Below are 21981 nucleotides of genomic sequence, written 5' to 3' on the forward strand. Positions count from 1 at the left end.
GATGGTAGTATATGGTTGGTTTTTAGAACGTCATCCATTCATCCTACAGGCAGTGCCGAGTATATAGGGCATATGTGAGTGACAGACTCAACTGATTTACACCGCTATGAAGTTAATCGAATCTCATCAATCTAGTGATGTTCCAGGCAGTTGCCCTTCAACTAAACTTGGCGCGTTCGGAAGTATTTCATATTAAGTCAGTGTGACAGAGAGAACAAAACTAGAGTTGAACCTGTATGTATCCCGTTTAAGCGCATCGCTGTCAGTAAAAGAACGGCTCTGTATTTCAAATGCCTGATTTGGGCACCTCTCTTCGTAAAAATGCTGTGGCGCGTTCCCAATTTTCTGCCATCGGAAGTAATTTTGCGAAGTTATCGCATCAGCGGCGTAACTCGTCCTGGGCAGGTGTCGAACCTCTCACTTTAGCAAGGGTTGTTGTGTGTCGAGATATTGTCAATTCGAGACATATCACATTTGATGGAATGACTCTATTGTGTGGAGTTCCTGAGAATCCAATTCATCCCGATTTCACGCCTCCGGCCTCACCTAGTGACATATGGGGATTGATGTAGTCCCGTTGTCGCAGCATACAGTGAAGAGGGTACTTGAAGTCAAACAACAAGCTTTGATGTTGTGACGATGTGGTGTTACTGCTGCTGCTTATACAGTAAGGGCCAGAGCGAGAAAATCGAAACCCGCCTGGCGATTGCCTACCGGCAAATGAGATCAGCGTCGAAGTCGCGATCTGAATCGATTGCTGCCACGCACTTCACCGAGTTAAACCAGATTTAAACGCTTTTAGGTATAGGATTGTTCCGCGGGAATTGGATTATCTCGGCAGTGGAAGCCAAACTTTACATAAACTGTTGTTCAATGAAACCTAATTGGGTTAATTTGCATATTTTATTTTCATGTTCGAAGTCGTGTACGTGGCTATAATTCTTTTCCCTTTTCAGAAAGAATTAGGCGATGTACGAAGCTATTAGTGATCAGTGAAATAATGCCACAAGCGTGAACTGAGTTCAGGTCCAAAAGAGAACAGAAAAAGCAAGGAGGGAACACTGAAAACATTTGCTGAAGAGCAAGGGATTACAAATAAACAGGATTCTGTCAATCAAGATGGAAATCTGGAGAGGGAGGAAGTCTGCTCGCTACTTTTCGCTCAAAGCTCTTTTCTTAGTCTTTGCAATAAACGCCGCCAATGGTAAGTGAAAGGAAATTGCGTTCCCCGGCAAAACCTTGCTCTCGCGCGAGCTGTATTTGCATGCATAATGCATGGCAAGATTGGAGTAATGTACTGCAGAACCGCCCAGTCGACCCTAAAACTAATTTCGGCGTTAATTAGGGCAAACGGCCACTCGTATCAATCGATCTAACTTGCTGAAATGCTGTCATTCCATGAACTTTTCCAAGATCGCCCACTGTTAACATAGAACTGAAACTACTTGTATCCTTGTGCGCTCCTATTGTTTGTTCGGCTGCTCGGGTTAAGACCTTGAGTAGATGCTTTTTAGCACATACGAGAAAAATCCACTTCGGTCACGTACAAATTCCTGGCGCGATGATAAAAAACCTTTCAGTTGGTCTACAGACGGCAGCCCTCGTGAACTTGTTGTTGACGAATTAGTTCTAGTGTTTACACTTCCATAGAACGTGTATATACTCCCCTTGAGCATTTTCCTTATGCCCCTATTTGTTCGGCGACAACCAACCGCATCAATTTTCCAGGCGGTGTAGAAATGATACATGGTTCTGTGCTGTTCGTTTCCCATCTCGAATGCACTGATCTATGTTGACATAATCTCATCTCACAGCAACGAAGGGCGATGAAAAACATAAGCCTGGCAGCACACAAGGCCCCGCCCGCTGGATTGGTTGCGTTTCACGTTTTAATGTCGCCGAGCCAAGACAAACACTCTCTTATCCCGAGCGCCCTATTAATTGAACCAGAATTTGTCACTTTTGTTTGTCTGCAAAAGCCGTGGGCAAACCAACTTTAATGGAAGGCCGCGATAGGGTCTTACATCAAGATTAGCAGAGCATGACTGTCGATATTTGCGAGATAGCAGCAGGTGCTGGGGATATGCTTGCCGGAAAGCACGTATTATATACAGAGCAGGTATACGCACGGAACGTGTAAACAGTCATTAGCAGTTTCCAGTTAACATCTAGATCGCACGGCGCTTGTAACATGTATACGTTTGTAATTCGCCCTTCCGGCCATTTTGTGTCGGTTCGCAGCGCCCGATTATGCGCGCGATTGTTTATTCAAGCGTGTCTAACTTGTTGCCACATCTCGTCGTGCCATATTGTTTTCTTGCGCCCAGTTTGTGTGAGTAGCCACATTAGAAACACTAGAAGTCAATCTTCCTGTGGCCGCTGTGAGATCCCCTCGCGCCATCTGCTTATCCTTGCGCGTTGCTAGCCAATCTCTCTTCACCGAATGCCGACAGACTTGACACATAAATAATGCAAGGCAATGATTTGCGAAACACGAGATATTGAGTTTTCCGCTTAATTACCTGCATGTGCTTTGGTGCACTATTTCACTTCAAACCCATTTTGTCTAAATTCACCGTGAAATCAAAAACGGCGCTCGTGTGAAGTATGACGTGACATATGGCGTTTTGCTGATGTCCAGCGTGTCTGTGCGTGCTTAGTGTCATTCATAAATCCTATGCACCAGGTTAACATGCGCTTTGCTATTTCATTCAGGTCGATTGAATTTCGGCGGTGGAGGGATACCGTTTCCTATTCCAAGCGAGCTGGCTTGCGAGAATTACCCCATCGTGCTTCGGTGTCCTGGGACGGATGTGATTGAGGTATTTGCATGATCCTTATGATCTGATCTCATTGTAAACATTCCTTGTCTGGCCTTAAAGCCAGGTTATGCTTCTTATTCAAGCCTTAGTGGCCCAGGGCCCTTCTGTAATGATTAAATTTATGTTTGGCCGTGTTTGCCCGACAGCCTCTCACCGCAAGCCGCTGATCCGTCTTCGTAATTGGTTTAATTGTCGTTGATTAACAACGATTGTTTTTCCTGCCTCTGACTGTCGTCCGGCTTTGCATGTAACATTTCTATGGCTCTGCGCAGGTCGTAGGAGCGGAGTACGGACGTCAAAATACCGAAACATGTGTAACGAATCCTGAGCAGATGCGTGACACCGATTGTTACATGCCAGAAGCGTCTTCTATCATGTCAGAAAGGTAAGAAAAAAACAAACGACTTACGTTGAGCCTGGTTCAATAGCAAACCTTACATAATCATCCAGATGGCAAATGACCTCAAAACAAGCACAGATGTGCTGTAAATTTACAACGACTGAACACAAATGTAGTAAAGTAAAGGGTAGTTGTTTGAAACAGGAAGCCTATTTAGAGATATTGGTCCAACACAATGCAATGGCTATATCTTGGACCTGAGGTGCCTCAAGACACCACAATGTTGACGCTGTACCGAAATAGCTGCTAAGGATCGGTTTCTCCGAAGCTAATACACGATCCAGCGTAACGCGATGCCCAGACAGATTGATACGGCGGCATTAACGACGCGGCGGTCTGTTGTCGTCGTACACAAGAGACTCTATCGCTGCCCGATCACCTCCACGGCGTAACAATCGACTTCAACTTGCAGGCGAGGTTCACGGGCGTTACCTCGTCTCTCAGCTCGAGTTGCACAACGATAAAATCAAGACGCGGTTTTTTAAGCTTGCCGCAAAAATCGAGAGGAATGTCATCGCGAGTCGAATTTACCTTGTAACGACTGACATGTTGTTTAGACGAGTGCGTATCTGTTTTACTCTGTTTATTGTGCTGCTTGGCGGGTGGTTCGCGAAATCAGTGAGACGTTCGTTTTAGCAACAAATTAGCTTGAATATTAACATAAGTTGAAAAATGCCCACCTGGAATTTGGCGACCGTAAATTACTTCATCTTAGTTGAAGTTCGTATATTCGTTTGAAATGTCATGAAACCTTTTCTTTAGCATATGATTTTTCCAAACTGATTGACACGATTTCACTGGCATAATTTCTTCAAAATCCATTAGACACACTCTTGGAGTTTCAAAGTTATAAAGTATGGTTAGCTGATGGATAAAAAGTATCAAAACCCATTTTCATTTTCTTTTCACTAAAAGCCTTACCCACTTTCTTATGAAGCGCACGACATTGCCATGAGAAAAAATATATGCTGGGAAATTTGACTGGGAACATATTGGTGGTTTCATCGTCCAGCTGCGAAAAGTTGCCGATAATTCAATTGAATCTCCATGTCGATGCCGACGGCCTTGGAGTTTGGCTTCGACTCGGTTAGGGTTTTCCGCGACAGACCTTCCTCACAATAAATCCCCGCTGTGCTCGATATGAGATGAGTATGCGTCGATTTGGAGCATGACTGCGATAAACCCCCGTACAAACTGGTGTTAGCTCTCTTAAACACACGCTGGTAGTGCGGAAATAATCTCAGTTTAAGTTTATTGTTGTTAGTGTTGCACAGAAAACAATAAAAAGTTACAAAATCCTGAACAGTAACTCTTTCAACTTTATATATTGAAAAAACTGTAATAGACAAGATTTGTGGACTTTTTTATGAGGTTTGAACGACTGCATTTCACCTTACGAGTTCTGATGGGAATAAACGATGGGATTATGACAAAAACAGGTTTTTATCCGGATCTGTAGCGCTAAGCACACTCCAACCAGATGAAAAAGACACAACGGAAAATATACAACTTTTCCTTATGACATGTTGTGGTATCATATGACAACAAATATTTAAAAAAAAGCTTTAGCATGTCATTTTCCTTTACCGTGGTCGATTGTGATCATTTCCTTTTTCGATTTTGGGTCACCCTGTGTCTGATAAAGTTTGTCGAGTGTTTTAATCAGCTACCTCAGTTCCCCTGCAAATGGCGTTATCGCCGACATCGATCCACTTTCTTTGTCCGCCGTGACAGGTCGTCCACCATTTTGTGTATTGCGATCGTTAGTCCATCAATCCTAATTAGCTTATTGGTCACGTGACTGAGCGCTTGGCTGACCATCCGCAGTTTATTGTCTCTTGTTCAGGAAACTGCTTAATGCGCTCGCTTTTCTCTATGTATCATTGCCTTTAAAAATTTTAAGCTCGAAATCGATAACAAAGGTGTAGGGGCTGCACAAGACAAACAAACAACCTACACAGTGGACGTCACACGTGGTTATCGACAGAGTAAATGACCGTTGTGGGCAACAAGTAGCAGTATTGTCTTTCGAAGGTCAGCATGCACATGGGTCGGCAGTGTCAGATAGCAATCAGCTTTGTACCGTGTTTCTGACCCAACCGGGTTTGATTTTTGTTGTTTTAGCAGCGGATTTTGAAGATGTTTTTTTTACATCGCTTGCCAGTCCATTCTACCCCGCCGACCGTGCTTTGCCCATGTCCGGGAGGATAAGTCTTGGCGGCGCTACGCCAAAAGTAGTTACCCCAGGAAACCTAATTAGGCTGGGCCAGTGGAAGAGGCCGTTCGTTCTGGGGAACTGTTCTCCTTGCTCCCTTGAAATGATAAAATCAAGTAGCCGACGTTTTGTAGAGACAAACGGGATGGCCACACGCCGCTCGAATTCTCGGCGTCCTCGCTATGCAAGTGCGAAGAAACTCGAGTCACAAAACTGACAGAGTTTTCAATTCACACCCCGTAATTGAGGGTCTGGCGTCTGCGGTGTGGTTGGTTTAGTGCCCGCCGCTGAGGCTGCAAACCACGTAAGCTCGCCACGGGTCAAGTCGCTGATGTCCGATGGTTCATTGCGGTCCGCTGTGGAGCTGATGCTCCTTGAATAGCCAAGTCCAGGTCCCGCCGTTCCCCTTCTAACGACCGTTAAAGTTTAGGAAACTCTCATTTAATTATGAAGCCGACGGCATGTGTGCTTGACATGCCTCAATGACGACATGCGCCATTCCACCCGTTTCTTTGCTCCCGAGGTTAACCGATCGGCGACAAGAAAGGGTGTGATGACGGCAGCTGTTATCAACCGACCACCGCGGCTAAAGTTACCTCAATGCTAGCGCACTTTATCCGTTCGGCCGTAATGCACGGCTGCCACATTGCTCCCGGTGCCATTGTTGAAGCGCCATCGCTTTACCTGCTGACAACTTAATGGTGTAGCCGGTTAACTATTAAAAGCTCGTTTGCGATACGCAATTTGTCGATTCTGGAAAACACAGACCATTTAGAAAACACCAAATTGGCCCAGTTTCCATATCGCTAAGATTTTCTTGTTTATGGCAGGAACTGTCGGTGGTCTTTTGCGACCGAATTAAAATTCTTTAACGTTGGCTTTAAAGATTTTGTTAATATTTTTCAGATGCAACAACAAGACACAGTGCAAGGTGACAGTTTCCGAAGATATCTTCAGACCTGATCCGTGTCCAGGGACGCATAAATATCTTCACGTCACATTTAAATGCGTCAAATACAGTGAGTAGATTAAAAATCGGTCGATTTCATTACACGTTCAAATGTTTAATGACTGCTTCAGTAAATAACTAATTTTGAATGCCTGTTTGAAGCCGAAAGCAAACCGGGTCAAAGTAATAAACGGTGGCAAGGCACTGCCCGGCGAATTCGTTTTTTTTTTTATTTCCGCAAGGCCTCATAAACTTTACGAGTTGTGGATTTTGACGGCTCCTTTTACGAGGGACCACCGCCTGGTCAGTAATTTTAGCTGGCCCATGTTGGCGGGATCGTCAGCTTCGCCGAGCGACCAGCGACGATCCAAACCTGTAATTAGTTTAACGAATCATTATCCCTCCTTGTGTTTGTTTTCTGATCTCCCGTTCAATTAGCTCGCGACCCCCCGGCGACTGAGGCCGACGAGGGTGCTTGCTGCTGTTTTAGAGGGGGGAGATCAGAAGGTTTTCGTCGTCGCGCTTCGTTTGTTCTTGTAAATTTAATCGTTGTCGCTTTACCACATATAATAATGGCCAATTACGCAAACGTTTCCAATTTATGAACTGTTTTACGACATTGCATTGCGGTTAAACGATACCACGCCCACTGCAATTATAAACATGCGTTTAATCGTGCCAAAGTAAAATTCCCGTGTTAATTGCCTGGCAATGTTAATACGTTTCCTAAGTTTATAACAAACCAACTTCGACTAAGTATCCGCACTTCAACCAGTCAGTAAATTGCTTCCGCTTTCTAGTGTTCGGGTGTCCTGGAATGTTAAATGGAATTGGTTCGAATGTAAGCTTGGATATTGCCATGTCGCCACGGGCTGGTACTTGGCTCAAAGATCCACTGTACAACCCACAACACGTGTTTTTCATTCCGAAATCCCAACAAATTGTACAGGTCAGTTGATTTTTAAATGTTTTTTAATTATACATTGTATTTGTGACCAAAATTTCTGAATGTGGCACTTTCCCCATCATTGTTAACTTTCTCATTGCATTAGCAATTACATATATTGACATATTCATACAGGATTACGAAGACACTGACCAGTTTCTTCACGGAGATCCAATTTTCACCTACAACCTACCTTCGCCTATTTCTGGCACCAGTGTTGTCATTTACGATGGCAACGTCTACTATGTGAAGGTATGAAGCCCCAAAAGCAACGAAATGCCTTGGTAACTTACAACTTCGCTTTTTTTTAGGCTGGAACTCGTCACATCGTAAAATACAGCATGCTCGTTCGAATTCGGATGAGAGAAGGTTCTGTTCCCGGTTACACGGGCAAGCGTTCTTCCACACACAGAGGAAGTATGAACGGCATCGAACTTTCGGTTGACGAGGAAGGTCTCTGGGCGATTTACACGAGCACACACGACTCGGATTATGTTGTGTTGAGCAAACTGAACAAGGATGATCTGCAGCTTGAGGTGGGAAATACATGCTCATGGCAAAAGTTAAAAAAAAAAAATTGCGTTAAATAATACTGAATGTAATTTGATTTGTGTGTAACGTAGGCTTTAGTGCATATGAGAGGTTACATGCATATGGTGAAAGAGGTTTGCATCGAACACCTAATAATTTGCTTTGCCGCCAAGGTAGCTTTACACTGTTGATTTTCTCACCAGAATACGTGGCGCACCACTTATCAGAAGAAATCGGCTATGCACACATTTCTAATTTGTGGAGTTATGTATGTGGTTGGATACCAGTCTGGAAACATCGAGTACACCTTCAACACCAATGTCAACAAACGTCAAGGGAAAACTAGCACCATTGGCTTCGATCGAAACCGATCTTACCTGGCTCCCTCCCGTCAGAGAATTTCATCCAAGCAAAACCTTGCGCTGGGGAGGTCTTTTAGAAATTACAACTTCACGTCTGTGAAGTACAACCCCAGGGAGCGCTTACTTTATGCCTGGGATGCGTCGCGAAGCAATGCTGTGTATTACAAACTTCATTTCGACAAGTCTCATCCAGCAGACGGTAAACAGTGTTACGCAAACCCATTAACTAATCTTTACGTAATATGTTGATATTTGTAGCCAACCGTGTGACCACCACAACACCAGTCCAAACTACAACTACGACCAGGCGATTCCCGATAGTGACGTCACACCCTCCTCCTCCTCCATTATTCCCAGCCAAAACTACAGATGTTCCTTCCCTCCCAACATCCCCGGGATTGTCCATTGACCATAAATGCCCGCCCACAGAACGCGACGGATTTTCTTTTCCAATTACCAACGCCGGATCATATGCGACAGTGCCGTGTGGAGACAACGTGGAAGGTATAGTCATATCTTGGTCGTACTTCTAAGCTGGTAAAATTGAATTTTGAATTGAAAAAAAATCGTCGTTTTGTTATTTTAAATGCCTTGTGTCAATACCCATTGGGATTGTGACCTGTGTTTTTTGTAGCCCATTTTTCTTTGTCACGGGCAATGTCGGCCCAACGACGATCCCTAGGTGTTTGTTCAAGAGAAAAACACCCTGTGCTCTGTCTTTAAAAAAACAAACCGTATCCGGCCTTTTCACTGTTCCGTCGCATTTAAATACGACATTTGTGTTGTACGAACTGCAAAAACATGTTGCCCCACCGGGAGTGTCATGGAGTTAGTCGCAATTGTGATTGTTCTTGTTTGTTGCAAGCATCGGCATCCAGCCTTTGGTATCAAAGCTAACCCTCGTCACTTTTTTGGCATGTTTTCATACGCTAATTGCCTGCATAGTTGTTACTTGATACTACTCTGTGCCCGGTGGTGGCGAAGTTGCAGCGTTAACTGTCTGCTGCCAAAACACCACTGTGGTGTTACCGGTAATGAGCCCTCCCCCGGCGCGCCGAGACATTGGCAGAATCAACAAGTGTCAATCTCTACGCCTGTCTTCCGCCCAGGCGGCTGTTTTAAAGCGCCGTTTGTCTCCATAGGCGAAGCCTCTTGGCAATGCGAGATCGATCAATACACTGGGGAAGCGAATTGGGAGCTTCAAGGTCCTGACATATCGAGCTGCTATACTTGGATTAGAGATTTGGAACAAAGCCTTGTCAACGGTATGAGATAAATGTTGAATTGTTTGTTTCACGCCATGATGGTCCGCGAAACCTAAATACCGAGAGTTTATAGTATGAGAATCATATAGCTTTCAACCACAGTAACTTGTACATATACAGTGTAGGGCTTGCGCACTACCAGTCTCCATAACCTCGTAAGAAACGATGTCCCAAATAACACTGGGCGGTTACGTAACGTCTGCTTGCATGTTCAGGTGAAATCCAACCGAACGTCGCGGTCGAAAGCCTTTCGCGTGACCTCCAGGTCACCTCCCAATCAGGAACACCACTGAGAAGTGGTGAAATCAGTGACGCTGCGCGACTGATGAAGCTCGCCCTGGAAAACACAGATCAACTCACTACATTTCAAGTGCAAAAGTTGACCGAGGTGAGCTGCTTGGGAGAAAGTTGGCTTACGAGTGATAATTTGACTTAACGTTCGAAAACAGTGATGTAATTGTTTCGACAACGTCTGTGTCATCGCGAGAGGTTTGAGGTGATGGTGGTACTCCGCTATTTAGCGTTGCAGCGACAACCCGCTTCCCCGATGACGCTTGGTCTGACTTGTTGCTGACACTTGCTTTGGTTATGCGCTTAATTGGCTAATCCAGGTGCGGTGATGGCCGGAAACGGGAAAATGAGTCTATAGGAAACCCGACCTGGCCTATCATGGTGGCCGTCCCATGAGCACGTACCTGACCAAAGGGTAGTGCGACCAGGACGAACCATCATCTGGCATCAGTCAGATCGTTAATCCGCTTGCTGTCGGTTTTTGCTGCGCGGTTTCGTCATGGTTGCTTCGTTCCGAGTATGGGAGCGCTCGCAGTATCTCATTTCGGCAAACAAACAATGCTCGAGGTGGAACTGACGGGGGTCAATCGCACGTGCCTTCAACGGGCCCCTACGCCGTGTCCACAGCGAATGTAATCAAAGGGAGAACACGCCCAGCCCCATCTCTCCAGCTAAGGGCTAGCTTGTGTGCTGCAGGCAAATACTCGCTTTTCGATGGGTAGGAATATTGACGCACCGCCGTCTTTCAGTTTCCCGCCGACGTGTTTGTTTTGGAGAGCGGTCACTTAAGCGCGGGGCCGCGACCTGTGTGCCGCGATCCAACCAGCCGTGTTCATATATGGGTAGCGTCACCTACAGTTTGTGTGTTGGTTGAAGTGGTTGTAGAGCGTGAGAAGGAAACCCACTCCGCGACAAAATTTGCCTCCTCTCGTGTTTAGTGCCACAACATACACGGTTTGGTGATTCCTGACGATCTAGTTTTCATCACAAGAAAGTTTACCTTGTTGCAACTACAGACCTTTCTCGCGTCGACATTTTGTGTTCGAAGGAATTGCGAAGAAATGACAATACCAAAAACCTACGATAGGTATATTACCACTCGGGCACATTAGGCAAATTTACAAAACAGTGTTGCTATTAATTTATCACTCAGATTGGGATTCTGTTGTTTCATATGACTTGACGCAAGGTAGCATGATGTTGCAAGTAATTTTTTAAGTTCGATTCCTTTCCATTTACCGTTTTCCGTGAGCCCTTTTCTTTACCGTGACAAACGTCGTCTATTGCCGAAATGACGCATCGACTACGAATCGTACCAAACACTCCCTTTTGCGCGCTCAGTTGCCAAAGAAAACTTTCCCAAATTTAACTCAGCCTCCGCTTTCCCGGCGTAAAATACGATTGTAAATGAGCGTGACGAAAGAGCATACGTCACAGGCATACCTAAGTTAACGGACGCTTGGATGAAGAATTCCTGAGTGGCGAGATTCTCGAGAAAATCCGTCGACGTTTTGATGTAATAACGCAGCGCTCCGTGTTTTAAACTATCGAAGACCTTTAGTTGGCCATACAAGTCGTTGTCGTACGCAAAGCAATTACATCCATCGTGATATTAACAGTTAGTAGCCTGGGGCTTAAACAACAAGTGACGTCATATCCTCTGCAATGCATTAAATGATTTATCTGCATGTTGTAGCGAAAATTGGTTTTGGCATTTTAAGCAAGGAAAAATTTAAAAGCTCTAATGGAAATGATTTCCACTTAAAACCACAGTCTAGTTTTATGTCGCTGTCAATTTGTTTTCTGAGTTTTGACATGCTTGAAATTGATTTTGACCGTGCCCTGTGAGCACGTTTTAGCGGAGATATTTATCTCGTTCTAATTAAACAGGGCATTTCGAGGTCTACCGACGCACTCATCAGCAGCACGAACAAGCAATCGTGGATGGATATGAACGTTAAAACAAAGCACAAAAGTGTCAACGACATCTTACAGAGTGTGGAGGCCGCTGGATTTTTACTGTTGAATAATGCTGGTGTTTCGAAATCAGGTAACTTTAATCCCATGCTTTCTTGCAGCGAATATTTGATTTAAAACCACGTGTAATATAGCCAAGGAATCATGTGTCAAATTTGGATAGATAGTCCGATATTTTTTCATGATCATGCTAGCATGAATTATTCATTAGCTTTGGAAAGTTCCAATGCAGCAACGTAAGTTGAATTGCTGACGACGCCTTTCCTTGTCAGGTTTGAGTCAGTTGGAACAGAGCGATTTGTTGGTGCAAGCGACGGTTCAAAAATCCTCGAAGTTTCAAACTGTTACTTTTCCCGACCCGTTCAACACAAACCACCGTTCGAAGTGGTCACGCATCGACGATCGCATCGTTATGCCTTCTGACAACATGGCATCCCAAGCAAGTCAAGGTAAAAGAGTTTGAATCAAGGCGCTCCATTTTCTTATTTGGGATGAGTGCGAATGGGTAATGGACGTGGTTGGGTATTTTTATTTTGTGGTCATGGTAGCGTGGAAATCAATGTTCTAAAAATGGTTAAGAATGAGGGAGAATTGTTGGTGTTTTATCAAAGTTCAATAATACCCTGCAAGGCAATTTGTACGTTGTTGGACATTCCAGTAATGCAACAACATTTAATATTATTGTGATCTTTAGAACCTTTAGATACAACTCGCCTATGTATTCTACCAGGTATCAGCAAGGCTGTTTTCGGCCTATACACCAATCTGGGCGAATTCGCCGGCGCCCCCGCTGAAGAGGGCGACCCCAAACTGTGGCACATCGATTCCCGAGTCCTTTCAGCATCTCTCGGTCGTCCCAGCAACAAAGTACAACTCAAATCCCCGGTACACATCATCCTCAAAAACAAACAGGTAAGTTTTATCTCCCTTAGTCGGATCCTCCTAACCGGCATCTAGGGATTTAATCTGTTTCGCTGGCAAACATTCCTCAATGACAACGGTTAACATTTCGTGTGATCGAGCTCCTCGTAAATAATTAATGTACCGACCAGCTTCGATGCTCGTATGTTGTAATTATGCGATCTGCCTGCCCATGTTGCCCCCGCACATCGAGCGGCTAATGAATGCGATATTTCGAGCTCCCTTGGCCCATCTCCGGATCGTTTACGCACGACTGCACTATTTACAAGCATACCGCGTGTAGCTGGGATTCTGCTCTGCGCAGACAGTGTCCAGTTACTCGTAAATACAGCTGACTCTCTCTTTCGAATCTACCCGCCTTTGCTGCTTGTCGGTTTTTCCTGTTCGCCGAGCTCAGCTTTTTAAGGCAAGTGAACAGCAGATCATCCCCGAGACTCGGTCAAGAGCACGTAAGGCCTTTGACCCTCTAATGTCCCCCGCGCCCCGTGGGGTAACTTATTGTTGACCGGCCAATTGTCCCAGGATTGGCAACAAACCTGCACACAACGGGAGATTAACTTGCGAACTTTTGACAGAGAAACAGAATCCTTCGCTCTCGTAATGCTAAAAGCATGTCGCGGCGCCTGGACGATACAGTTAACGGACTGACGCTAATTCGCAGCCCCGCGTACAGTAAACAATGATTATCGTTCTTGTGTTTGCGGTCTTCCAAAAGGGTTTCCCTGTGCCATTTTGCCCACTGATACCCTGTGGGGAAGAGTCACGTTATTGTAAGTCATCTGCTTTGGTTAAGATTTTTATCAGTTGGCAAGTAATCCACCCGGGTTTGTTCGAATGTTTTGTTGGTTTAGACTTCTGTCTAAGTTATGCTGTTCTCGCCGCGCGACGCAATGGCCGAATCATTGCTGCCGCGATCCCACGGCAAAAACTAATGAGACGTTATATTTGCGCAACGCTTGTACTGTTTCGAACCCGGGCACTGTCAAAACATGGCAGAAGAAGAAACGCATCTTGCGTAGGTCCAGTTAATTGATTGGCGCTTGTGATTAGCTGACCAGCTGAGTGGATACTTGGGCGAGGACCAGGGACTTGTCTTTCCACTAAACTGTTTTGGGGATCACTACTCCGAATTCTTGCCCGTAATAAAGTTTAGACCGAACAAGCGCACACTTGTTGTTACGTCAGTACCTGCCTCGAGAAATAAATAGAGTCACTTTCCAACTCTTTGCAATTTGCCGCCGTGTTATTTTAACCTTTGACCTTCAGCAGTCCGTGTAGTTCCGCATGGCTGGCATCGTTGCGCACCCAAAATATAGATCTGTGTTGAGTTGAACTCAATGTAGATCATGAATATATTATGAATGTCGAGCAGTTTTCCCCGTATCGATTTCATAGTATTTTGATGGAATCTGTCAGTTCGTAAATCTGCACTAAAGGGGGTTGAGTTTCGACCGACTTATCAATATTCGATCCGAAAGCTTTGGGAGAAAATGTCAAAGTCATTCTAACCTAATCCCTTGTTCCAACAGGCCAGCGACGCAGAGAGGAAATGTGTCTACTGGTCGTACTCCGAAAGGTTGGTACACTTCTAATGTTTATTGCCCTGCAGTATCAAAGAAACTAATTGAGTTACTGCTTTTGCTGCAGCGAGCGTGTGGGAAAGTGGAGTAGCAGTGGCTGCGTGGTGACATCATCAAACGTGACGCATACCGAGTGCAATTGCGATCACCTGACCAACTTTGCCTTGTTGGTGAATGTGGCGGGCGTTGTTGCGAGTCCAGCAAATTCCCTCGCTCTGGAAATCATCACCAGCGTCGGAATTTGCATTTCTCTTGTCTGTTTGGCGATCTGCATCTACACATTCACCTTTTTCAGGCAAGTGTCGTGAGAAGTTTAAATGATTCTTTTGCTACCAATTGCGGGTTAGGCCCGGTCGTTACTGACTGTGCCATGTGACTGGTTTATTTTCTTTGCACAACGTCGACGATTAAAGGTGATTCATTTTGCCGCCAAATGGTTCATACCAGATTCGCTTTAAGATGTCGTCGGTCGGTGTTCAACATTCGCAATCTCCGTTACAAGCACGCTTTGATGCGCTTGAAACGAGAACAGCGACCTTGCTTTTCATGGCTCGCTTCCGTTTCCGTGACCGGCGTTTTTCTCTTGTCGCAACAACCTTTGCGATTGCCTTGACGACAGAAGGGCAAGGTGCACGGAGGAAATGTTGTCGGCTGATCAAATGCTGGACCCGCGACGCCAAACATAAACAATTTCACTTGCACCTGACGCGTGTTTACGTCGCGTCTGCCATGTATAACTGCGTCTCCGGCTAAAAGGCGACCCTAACATTGAAGCCGACAGAAATTTGCATAAACATGCAGGTATCAAGACATTGCAACGACGCCAATCGTGATCTACTGCCAATTAAGCTGTCACATCTCATACATTCGTTTGATGACAGAATCAAATGCGGCGCCATGCTGGCCCCTCGTGGCATATTGCGCGTGCTTTAAACGGCCCAAAGAAAAATAAACCAAGCTCAATTTACCAACTTAATTGCAAGTTCGTGAGGGGACGGCGCGGCATCTTTTAAAGCATTTGGACTTGAGACACGTGCCAGGTCTACCGAATGTGCATATTTGTTTACCTCAGCGTACATGGTCCAGTCTTACAAAATCATCCCGCGGTCCAGTATAATTACTTTTGTTCATACATGTGCAGTACAGTGTGACTCTAGAGAATTAATCTCAGGTTTAGACGCAACTGCCTCAAGGCCTCGGTAAATACCAACACTTATCCCCTCTTCTTAGGCCAGAAGATCTGGCGGCTTTGCGGGCGATTTAGTGGGATCGTGCGATCACTTTGCGCAGCATGTTCCGAGCGGTTTTCAAACTCGATACTCTTCGTTTAGACTGAGTCGCCCGTCAACCGTAACGTCTACGCCTTAAGGCAACTTTGATCGCAAAAATCCACCCAAAACCTTTCCATCGCCTCATGTCACCAGAAAGTTGCCCCAAATAACCTGGACTGACGTTGTTTAGCCGCGGTAGAACCACCTCTCACTCCACGCCCTTCTGTAACTTGTAATTATGTGCACAGGAACTTGCAGGGGGATCGGAACACAATCCACAAACACCTGTGTCTGAGCCTCTTTGTTGCCGAGTTGGTTTTCCTCGTGGGAATTAAGCAAACCGCTCATGCAACCCCCTGTGCGGTGGTGGCTGGAATCCTACATTATACCTTTCTTGCCGCCTTTATGTGGATGGCACTAGAGGGATTTCAACTTTACGTTATGCTGGTGGAGGTTTTTGAGGGTCGGTCTCGTTGGAAGTGGTACTACCTGACTGGCTACGGTAAGCGTACACGACATTGTTTTAGATGCTGTTAGTAGTTTTTGCGACCAATATTCGTGTTATTCACGACCGAAGAAGACGTTGAGTCGGTCTCGGATTGTTCCTTATTGGTTTATCATTTGGTATCCATTTTTGTACCATTGTGCCAACACCGGCACATACAATGGTTCTTTGTCCTTATTTAAATTAACTTAACGTCAGTTTTGAGCAATACACAAATCATCCCCTTGAACTTATGTTTTTGTGTATTTACCAATTTAACTCGCAATCGATACCACGCCACCGGTCACTAACGGCTCACGACACCAGCGCATAAAAACAACACGCGTTCCCGATTAGGTGGACCCAAAACACTTAGCTGTCATGTTTTGCGCTGCGGGTGTACGTATGGGATCAATTCGTGCCGAACAATTCCCCGAGCACATCTTATCCTACTGTCCTTCCTGCATAGGTTCTATTTACGCAGCGTTTTTTCCCCTGAGAATTTTGGCACAAAATCGACTCATCCGGCTAATGGCAAGTGCAAATCCGTAGCATCTGGGGGAAAAATCAATTTCACGGACACATCTCAAAAACACAAAAGTAGATTGAAAATGCCTAATACATTTGACCTATATGTATGTTGTCCCAGGAAAGTCTCAGTCCCAGCTTCCTTATGCCAGCGAATGGAATTAAAATAAACGTTAACATGTTTGCTGAATTTAGGTATTCCAGCTGTGATCGTGGGTGTTTCTGCTGTTGTCGATACTTCGGGTTACGGAAGTTCAACCTCGTGTTGGCTCAAGGTCGACTCGGGTTTCATCTGGAGCTTCGTTGGTCCAGTGTGCGCCGTCATCCTTTGCAACCTCATCTTTCTCGCCATCACTGTGTTCAAGATGTACAGACACACACTGACGTACACCGACTCGTCCAAAGTCAACGCTATAAAGTAAGAATCGATTCCACGTTTAAATTTTTTACGATAAATAATTGGCAATAAAAGTAGGCGCTAGAGTCGCCACTCCTCGATCGGTGCATCCGCTCTTAATGCACTGCCGCCATTTAAATCATATCGCTATTCCCAAATGAGACCACGCATTGATATAATTGGACACTTCCATTTGCCAGGGTGTCAGTGCGCGGGGCATCCGTTCTACTTTGCCTGCTTGGAATCACTTGGGCATTCGGAATTCTCTGGGTTTGGGAGCAAGCACCGGTCATGGCTTATCTTTTTTGCATCTTTAACGCCTTCCAAGGAGTTTGCATCTTTGTTTTCCACTGTTTACTACAGAAAAAAGTAAGTTTGATGAAAATTCCTGGCATTTTTTTAAGTTTTCCATCAACCTGAAATACGCACGCAAACCTTGTGTTCGTAGACCAAATATTTTGTGTGTAACATGTCTATTCGGAAGATCATTACACGAGCGTGTGTTTACTGTGCAAGAGTTTTGGTTGTATTCAGATTTGACATTTGCGCAGCCACTCACATTTGCGCTTTTAAATAATTAACGGCGTCGTTTTTCGTGGAGTAACATCCATTATTGATTCTTGGGCGGCGAGCAGTAGACACTTCAGCACTATGACACTTTTCCCCATGTCAGCTTCGTTTCCTGGCATAAACAGGTTGCGTAATCCCACACCAGTGTCCGCAGACACGCACTTCAACTTGAACATGATCCCAAAGCGTGGTACGGTTACACGATTTTGGTTTCTACTTGGGCCTATACATGTCGTCACTCACAAGGGCCTCCTACACACGATTCGAGCGGAAATAGCAATAACCCCCCGCCTCCGCTGTATTCCATTTGCGTACCGCTGGCAATCTTTTTCCGACCAAATTGTAGCAAAGGCAACGTGGTGGGCACAAAAGGTCACTTCCTATTCCTGTGTTGGCGCTTAGGTTGAAGGTGGCTCTATTAGATCAACAGGAACATTCAATCGTGTATGGTTACGTCAGAGGACGGTCAAACCACATAAGTTGCCGGGCAACAAGTTCTCGCATTCCTCTCCGCTCAAACACAACTATTTGCTGGCTGGTTATGGGTTTCCTCCAAGCTCCGCACTTGCTGCGCAGTAAATAATAACATTCCCGAATCTCTTAACAGAAGATGCCAAGCGTGTCGAACGCCCGTTATCGCGAAGCCATGAAGGCAAACAAACCGTTGTCGCATTAAGCAATTCGATACAGGCACCAGTAAATAGCGCAGTGTGCCTTGTGCGCATTTCAACTTCCTGCTCACTGGTCGAACCCCGAAAGCTTTGCTGACGGTCGCGAACGGTTCACTTGCAGCGGGAAGTTAGTTCCCATGACCCCCGACGGTGCAGGGCGCTACAGAGACGGCGAGGTGTCGTGACCTGTTTTCATCTTTCCGTATGTCCTCGATAAGTCTCTCTCCAAATTCTTTGAGCGTCGGCAATGTCACGGAGATACGCAGAGTCGACGAGTAAAATGCCGTGACTCATTTCGTAGCTTCATATTTCTCCTTTATATTTACAGGTTCGCACTGAGTACAGCAGGTGTTTTGGTCGTTCGGCGTGCTGTCGCAAGAGGGGTCAAGAGTCTTACGTCAGCAACAGCATGTCCTTTTCGAAGCAGTATACACCCGGTCGCTACTCTGGCAGTAACGCCACAACACACAGCACCACACTCACTACCCAATCCGCCAGCGTAAGTAGTGGACATAAACCTCTTGCAAGATAAATTACTCACCTTAATCCCGCTTTCGGCGTTGTACGGTAGTAGAGTTGTGCGATGGTACCAGAGCTGTGCCAGTGGAAGTAATTGGGCGGCCATAAATCTAAATAATCAGCTTAACGAGTGCGTCAGTGATAAATTCTTACATTTTTTTGTTCGCAGCAATCGCAGCTGAGGCGCATGTGGAACGAGACGGTAGTGAACGGGCCACGAACCTCCGACTCGGCGATCAATCACTCGCAGGATTTAAACACGATGCCGAACCGAGGTAAGGATTTCGAGTTAAAACCTTCATGGCCCACCGATGAAATTCAGTGGAAAATAAAGGCCTGAGGTCGCAAAAGGCTTTGAACCTTCCCGCTTTGACTTCTTTGCAATGGACGCTAAGCGCTTGACAATTCATTTCAACGCTGCCTGTGACATATCACTTACAGTCGTGTAACTTAAACATTTGCTCAGAGTTTGGCACGAGCGCCACAGTACAGCATCGTGAAGACCCCGCCTCGCGCCCTCTGCGACCTCTAATGTCGTAAGAGTAAGTCTTCACCTAATCACCCACCGCTGCTTAACACAGAAACATTGTAGCAAACACATTCAAAACACTAAAACACATTGTCACGTATGCAGCACTTTTGTGTTTATATTGGTTTATCCTACTCCACATTCAAAAACGCGAAACTGATATTCGAAATGTCGATCAAGGGTCGGTTCGCTTGCTAACTCAGCCTGGCATGCGGTGCGCCACCTTGCGGAGCCACGGATTCGGCACCACCTCCTCATCGATCATATTTTTCTATCCATATAACCAATCACCGCCGCCCGGTAGCATTAGCTGCAGTGACACACTCATGGCAGGTTCGGGTACGTGGGAGTGCCACTCCATGTTGTAGTGTGTCGAGTGCTCGCAACACACGTTAGTCAGATCCCTCCTACTAACGAACTCTAACCTGTGTCGTAGCATGACCCTCCACCTTGATTCAATCCATTTTTTGTTGGAATGACTTCTGTTGTTCGTATTCTGTTGCAATATACAGTTGCTGATGATAACCTTTGTGATTGTGGATCGCATAAAACTTGAATTGCTTTATGTGTGACGTGTGTGTAATGTTGTATGATGGCGTGTATGCTGATCAAATTTAAACTTTATTCCACCTTGCAGATCAAGTTCGTACCGGCACCAAAGGGCAACGTCATAGCGCCACTCAGCAATTCCCATCCTCATCATCGCCACAACTGCGACGTTCCAGCGTCGAAAGACCTCTGCATGATGCGACGCAACAGAACGCAATGCCTCTGAATGAACACATGGAAAGCGTTAACCAGCACGAGGACGAAGTGTTTCTGCCTACGAAATCCATGCCGCGAGATGTCGCACCAGAGATTGTTGGCGAGGATGCATACGAGTATGATCGCTTGCAGCGCCATTGCCACATGCCAGACGGTGGATGCCACAGGGACTGCGTCCAGCACTACCACTCATCCGACAACGAGTGCTCTCATCGTCATCACACCGGTCACTACATACTTCATCAGCAACCGGCAAGTAACCCCCCACGACCCCATCCGCGCTCAATGACCATGAACCCATTGAAAACCCCGCAGCAGTTCCAAGATAACGATGATGCTCTTCGTTCCAAGAGGCAGCAGTTTCCGAGAGCCAGCACTCTAGCACAAAAACCGGGAAGACCGTGGGATGGAAGGAGACCTTCCTCCCCATCCCGTCGTTTCTCCCAGCCAGTACATTTGGACAACATGTGTCCACACCATCCACCACAGGAGCGCTGTCAGGAAACCTGTTACGGTTCGTCAGATGCTGCACAACACCACTATCGTCAGTATAATGATGGTGTATACGTGTCAGGAAAACAGAGACCCACTCTGGAGCCGCTTCATTCTTCTCGCGTCTCTCACAGGCGACGACGCTCACTCACCAGTTCCGACTCCGACGATCCAATCGTCAACGACTTTAGCGCCAGCAGCAGTGCCGGGTCTTCATGCGGAAATCCCGCTTCCCTGAGTCGTGGTGGAATTATCAGCAGATCGACGATTGCCGATAATATCATCCACGAACATCGCGACCCTGAGGCAGGCGATGCCAACACTCGGGAGCAGCCGATACCACAGGAACGACATCGCGAGCCGTGGACGCCATTGTACAGAGATGAAACCGACTTGGAAGTTCAGATGTTAACTGACCCGAACGAGGCCAACAGCTCGGACGAGCGTACTCACGTTAAGTTGGGTTTAGTTGACAACCAGCGCGATTCCGCTTTCTATCAAAGTATGAACGACTTACCCGATAGCGCCGGTGTGCCGTACAGCTCGCCGTCAAGTGGTTGCAGCACTGAAATGGCAAGTGGAGATGACGACGCGGCCTTCCATGATCGCCAACACCGCGTGGGAGATAATGGCAACCGTCGATATGTTCTCTCTCCTCCAGTCGCCTTTAAATCCTCGAGAACAACCGCGCATCCCACACGCAAGGAACGCGCATATGAAGACATTTTGATTAAGTCGCACGATGACGGCGACGACGTGGCCGCTTATTACAAGCGGGACGGCAAGGAGTTGCGAGAGGAACGCTACACAGAACACACACCCAACGCTTCCCTGCTTTCCGCATCTCGTCACCACGCGAATGAAAACTCTGACGCAGGCCGAAATTCGGCGGGTTCCGCTCGTATGGCCACTTGCTTGTAGACATTTTGATTGCAGCGCTTTCGTAGTAAGAATTCTGTCAGACAGACATAGCGCCGCTTCGTATTAGTCCATTCGCTTTATTTATGATCGCGTCCCAACCCCATCCATCATCAGCAATCGGGAATCGCGTTTTCGTTTATTTTGGTTATTTTTGTTTCGCTAGACCAAGCCGGCTGTTGTTTGTTTTGCCCCTATTCTTGTTTGCCGACGCTTTTCAGTTTATCATGTTCCAGATCGCACCGCTGTCTGTGCTTCGTTTTCAGACTCGTAAACAAGCGCCACATAACGCTTACTTCTGATGGTGAATTTTCGTGACAATACTTTGAATATTCCTATCCGCACAATTTTCCTATTTCACCAACATCATTAAACTGCACCTGTTTTATCTCCTACTTCGTTCTCTGGCGTTCTCGTTTCAACGCGACACGAATGAGTGTTATGTTTGTGTGAGTGTATGTGTGACAGCACTGTATTATTGCACTTCACCCGATCCTGGCGATGGAAAACAATCGTACCAGCATTATTAATAAAATGCCCCCTGATGAATACAACACAAGGTCGACTTCTCCCATCTC

At 46.0% G+C, this 21981-nt stretch overlaps 1 protein-coding gene across 2 annotated transcripts; it reads left to right on the plus strand.

The window, feature by feature from the left end:
• Positions 1-960: 960 nt before the first annotated feature.
• Positions 961-21952, plus strand: LOC145917853 (adhesion G protein-coupled receptor L2-like). 2 transcript variants are annotated; one of them, XM_083003149.1, is made up of 23 exons: positions 961-1204; positions 2716-2822; positions 3095-3207; positions 6344-6456; positions 7187-7335; positions 7468-7584; positions 7644-7868; positions 8067-8424; positions 8484-8729; positions 9368-9490; positions 9706-9878; positions 11672-11831; positions 12031-12207; positions 12489-12670; positions 14209-14255; positions 14327-14554; positions 15779-16032; positions 16738-16960; positions 17140-17308; positions 18509-18679; positions 18869-18974; positions 19409-19567; positions 19866-21952. In XM_083003149.1, exons 1-23 carry the CDS (start codon positions 1120-1122, stop codon positions 21404-21406), a joined length of 5226 nt encoding a protein of 1741 aa, XP_082859275.1. In that variant the 5' UTR covers positions 961-1119; the 3' UTR covers positions 21407-21952. The 2 variants fall into 2 exon arrangements, with proteins under 2 accessions (XP_082859275.1, XP_082859276.1); XM_083003150.1 differs by lacking the exon at positions 19409-19567.
• The last annotated feature ends 29 nt before the right edge of the window (positions 21953-21981 follow it).

This window comes from Ascidia mentula, chromosome 1, assembly GCF_947561715.1.
Source record: "Ascidia mentula chromosome 1, kaAscMent1.1, whole genome shotgun sequence".
NCBI classification, from domain to species: domain Eukaryota; kingdom Metazoa; phylum Chordata; class Ascidiacea; order Phlebobranchia; family Ascidiidae; genus Ascidia; species Ascidia mentula.

What these genes read in the sequence shown, in the direction of transcription:
- LOC145917853 (XM_083003149.1), top strand. Translation starts at nt 1,120, where the DNA reads ATGGAAATCTGGAGAGGGAGGAAGTCTGCTCGCTACTTTTCGCTCAAA. An exon ending in GCAACGTCTACTATGTGAAG is followed by an intron (nt 7,585 to 7,643) that starts GTATGAAGCCCC and finishes GCTTTTTTTTAG; the next exon opens with GCTGGAACTCGTCACATCGT. An exon ending in TACACATTCACCTTTTTCAG is followed by an intron (nt 14,555 to 15,778) that starts GCAAGTGTCGTG and finishes TTATGTGCACAG; the next exon opens with GAACTTGCAGGGGGATCGGA.